Source organism: Elephantulus edwardii, unplaced genomic scaffold (genome assembly GCF_000299155.1).
Source record: "Elephantulus edwardii isolate Elephantulus edwardi_28Jun2011 unplaced genomic scaffold, EleEdw1.0 scaffold00127, whole genome shotgun sequence".
Classification (NCBI taxonomy): Eukaryota; Metazoa; Chordata; class Mammalia; order Macroscelidea; family Macroscelididae; genus Elephantulus; species Elephantulus edwardii.
In genome coordinates this window covers 5,781,505-5,785,277 of record NW_006399877.1, presented here as the reverse complement: position 1 = coordinate 5,785,277, position 3,773 = coordinate 5,781,505, and the positions used below count along the sequence as shown (strand labels likewise).

Below are 3,773 nucleotides of genomic sequence, written 5' to 3'. Positions count from 1 at the left end.
CTATTCAACCTAATCCAGCCATTTAAAAAGAAAACTCCCCAGACGTCTGATTGTATAAATAATTTATTACTGTTCACAGCATCATGTATGCGTTATAAAAGGGAATGGAAGTCCAGGGGATGAGCAGGACAGAGCTACAGCAGGAACAAATGGAAAATGAAACCGTGTCCCAACATGGTGACAGAGTTGGGGAAGGGTTTTTTTTCTGAAACAAAACCAGCCTCCCGGATCTATGAGCAAATGTTTGAAATGCTCATGTGGGGAGGCCAGCTTCCTATGTGACACCCAGTCACCTCCCAAAGGTCAGAAGGCAGAGCACGTCCCTGAGGGACTAGCCAGGGCTCTGGAGGGGACCATGCCAAAGGCAGTCGCCCCCGCCCCCTCTGTTTGGCAGCAATGAAATGGGCCATAATATTAGGTCAAACGTTACAGAAATCAGCTGACACTCTGGACTGTTAGCTGACGCACCACAGGGTTTAACTTTTACGGCACAAGTACTAACGGCTGACTGCACCCTTAAGTATTGATGATGCAAAACACAAAACCAGTTGGCGTGGTTTGGAAAGTGTGATGGGATTTGAACAGTGACCTTGGACCTATGTCTTGTTAGCACAAGAAGGTTACAGTATTTGGCATCTTCAATCTCACAAAATAAATATATTCTTCTCTCAATAGTATGGAACTACCAAAATGACAAAGTGCTTAAGAAAATTGTCTCATGTGAAGAAAATAAAAGATGATATTTTTTTCCCTTGTTTTGTTCTATACTCCTATACAGAATGCTCAGATGATGGGGCCAGCCCACTTAGAAATCAGTGAGTGTGCTGTTGATATGTAAACGGAAAGGCAGCAGGCTTTCCAACGCTGCTTAGCTAGACTTTTCTCTACTGAGTTTCTACAAAAAGACCAGCATTGGAGGGGCACCAAATACACTGACAAAAGATCAAAGGAACGTGGGGGTGCCAGGATTCCCCAATGGGCTTGCTGAGTGCGGTGGTCAAAAGCCCCTGCCATCCAGTGGACGTGGGCTCACAGCAACCCTGTGGGACCCAGCAATCCCCCCCATAGGATTGTCGAAACTGTAAATCTTAACAGGAGCTGATAGCTTTGTCTTTCTCCCTCTGAGTGGCTTGGGGATTTGAACTGCCAAGCTTTCCATCAGCAGTTTGAAGCTTAGCCCACTAGACCACGAGGGCTCTGCTTCTTGCAGTTGATGTTGGGTATGGACTCATGATCTGCTGGCTCCCACTCGCAGGCATGGTCCTGCCCGATCTCCACAGGCCTCCTTTTGTAAGGAATATACAACGTTGGAGAAGGGGGTGGGGACGGGGAAAGCCATAATTCTACCAGTAAACGTGGGTTCCAAGAGGAAACGAAAATCAAACCAGAACCTTAAATTTCCCTTTTGATTCTGCCCATCAGGGCAAACAGCTCTGCAAACTAAAGAGCTTATAAAGGATTTTCTTTAAATTACATTATTAAAAAATATCTATTTCTTCTGCTTTTACTCGATCTCTTTCTCTTCAAAGCCCCTTTAAAGTAAACTGGGAAGTGCCTGAGTCCCGGAGACCATGACGTCACAGTCTTCCTTTATCTCAAGCAGGGCGGAACTCACTGGACTACAGGGCTGGCCTGCTGACCAGATCCCTCCAGGGCAGCTCAGGAAAGACCACCTCAGCTGTGTGCTTCTCCTCCGCTTTTAAATCCATGCCATGGGGTTGTCTTTTGCAATAAGATGGGGTTTTACTTTCTTTTGGGTGCATGAGAGCAAATACTCTGAGACATTTGGGATGAAATATTTAAACTAGATAAGCCACAATGAACCAATTCAGAGATGGGAGCAAGTCCTCTCCTGCAGTGTCAGGGACATAGAAAGGGCCAAGTCTTCTTTTATTCCCCCTACCCCCTAACATGAAAATCTCTTAGGTGAATATCCATCTGCAAAAGCTGCATCTTGGTATTTTTTAAAACATGTCTGAAAACCCATCATCACGGGGTAGCATGACAAGAGACTCCCTCGCAAAACCCACCCCTTAATTCAGCAAACCTCTGCATCCAAGAGCGCAGACAAGCCAATCAGGTAGGAGAATTGAACATTCTGCACATACGGTCTAGGTTTTTATGCCTATTACACAGTCCGGAGGTGGGGGAGGGTCCCCGTATCCACACACACCCCCCATTCAGCATTTCTGCCTGGCGCCTAGCCCCCTCCACGCCTCTGACTACCCTGCAAACAAGAAATGCATCGCTGTCGTCCCCTCTGCAGCCTTACTTCTGCTGTTGGGTTGTTGGTGGGTTTTTTATTTTTTTTAATTTTTATTGGTCTTTTTGTGTGATGATGACCTACACATGGACAGCGTCCAAACCATCTGCATGTTGGACAGCAGTTTGCACCAACCTGGTCTTCTGTATGCGTCGCCACCACAAAGCGCAGCGGGCATCGCCGCAGTCAGGGGCCATTCCCCGGCCAGGCCAGCGTGGGGCAGTGCCCGGGGTGGGCCAGTCTGTCTGGATCACTCACGCCACCACCTCCCGCGGGCCCAGGGCAGGACCCACGGAATCTCAACAGGGGCCTGCCCTGTGACAGACAATCAGCCACGTCCCTCAGCCCATGAATGCGTCGCTGTCCCCCAGCACCACCAGCGCCAGCATGCCCCCCCCCGGCGGGTGCCCCGAAGGTTTGGGGACTGCATACCTCCGGGGAAGCGCAGGTGCAAAGCCCCGGTGGGGGCGGGGCAGCCTGAACTTCGGGCCGGGAGGAAATCGCTTTTGTCTCTGGCCTCGGAGCCTCCACTCAGGGCCGCAAGGGCAAATGGCAGGTCCTGCCCTCCACTCCCCACCGGGGTCCCCGCGGTTTCTGCGGTGGGGAGGGGGGTCCCCACCCCAGCTGCAGCTCCGGCCTTCAGACAAAGGTCCACCGAGCTGGGGGCAGGGGCGGGCCCCCATCAGGCCTCACGCCCAGCCAGTCGCCAGCCCCGCGCCCAGGTGCCGGGATCTCCTTTGCCAAATTAGAAGCATCGCTTTGGTTCGCTGTCTTTGTTCGCGGGCGCGGTTTCCCGCGCCCCATCCACCCATGGGCTCATTCATTCCGCACTCGCTCGCTCCCCCCGGGCTCCCCGCGCCCCCCCGGGCGCTTTACCGCTTCTTCTTCTGCTTCAGGGACTTCCTGCGCTTCAGGATCATCTCGTAGAGCTTGTCCATGCCCTCGGTGAGGCCCTCGCCGATGATGGCGCACGCCGGCTGGACGTGGTAGGTGGTGGCCGGGATGAGCTCGTGCAGCGCCAGCTGCTTCTCGATCTCCGCCACCGGCAGAGACTTGGGCAGGTCCTGCTTGTTGGCGATGACCAGCAGCGGCGTGCCCTGGTTCTCGGCGAACTTGGTCACCTTGTGCAGCTCGGTCTTGGCCTCCTCCAGCCGGTCCACGTCCACCGAGTCCACCACGTAGATGATGCCGTCCGTGCAGCGGCTGTAGGACTTCCACAGTGGCCGCAGCTTCTCCTGGCCGCCCACGTCCCAGAAGTGGCAGCTGATGCCCTTGGCGGTGCCGTTGCTCAGCTTGATCTTCTCGGTGTTGAAGCCGATGGTGGGCACGGTGTTGACGAACTCGTTGAACTTGAGCCGGTAGAGCACCGTGGTCTTCCCCGCGGAGTCCAAGCCCAGCATGACGATGTGCAGCGACTGGAAAGCCGAGATGTTGGAGGAGATGTTGCCCATGGCTCCCGGCTGCGGCTCCGGCCACTGCGGCTGCGGCGGGAGGGCGCCGCCCCCGGGCG

The 3,773-nt window shown here is 53.9% G+C and overlaps 1 protein-coding gene across 1 annotated transcript; it reads right to left on the bottom strand.

Annotated features, from left to right (window-relative positions):
- Nucleotides 1–2,893: 2,893 nt before the first annotated feature.
- On the bottom strand, nucleotides 2,894–3,764 carry ARL4C (ADP-ribosylation factor-like 4C). The gene has a single exon (XM_006893454.1). It carries the CDS (start codon nucleotides 3,712–3,714, stop codon nucleotides 3,136–3,138), a length of 579 nt encoding a protein of 192 aa, XP_006893516.1. The 5' UTR covers nucleotides 3,715–3,764; the 3' UTR covers nucleotides 2,894–3,135.
- Nucleotides 3,765–3,773: the final 9 nt, after the last annotated feature.

What these genes read in the sequence shown, in the direction of transcription:
- ARL4C (XM_006893454.1), bottom strand. Translation starts at nt 3,714, where the DNA reads ATGGGCAACATCTCCTCCAACATCTCGGCTTTCCAGTCGCTGCACATC.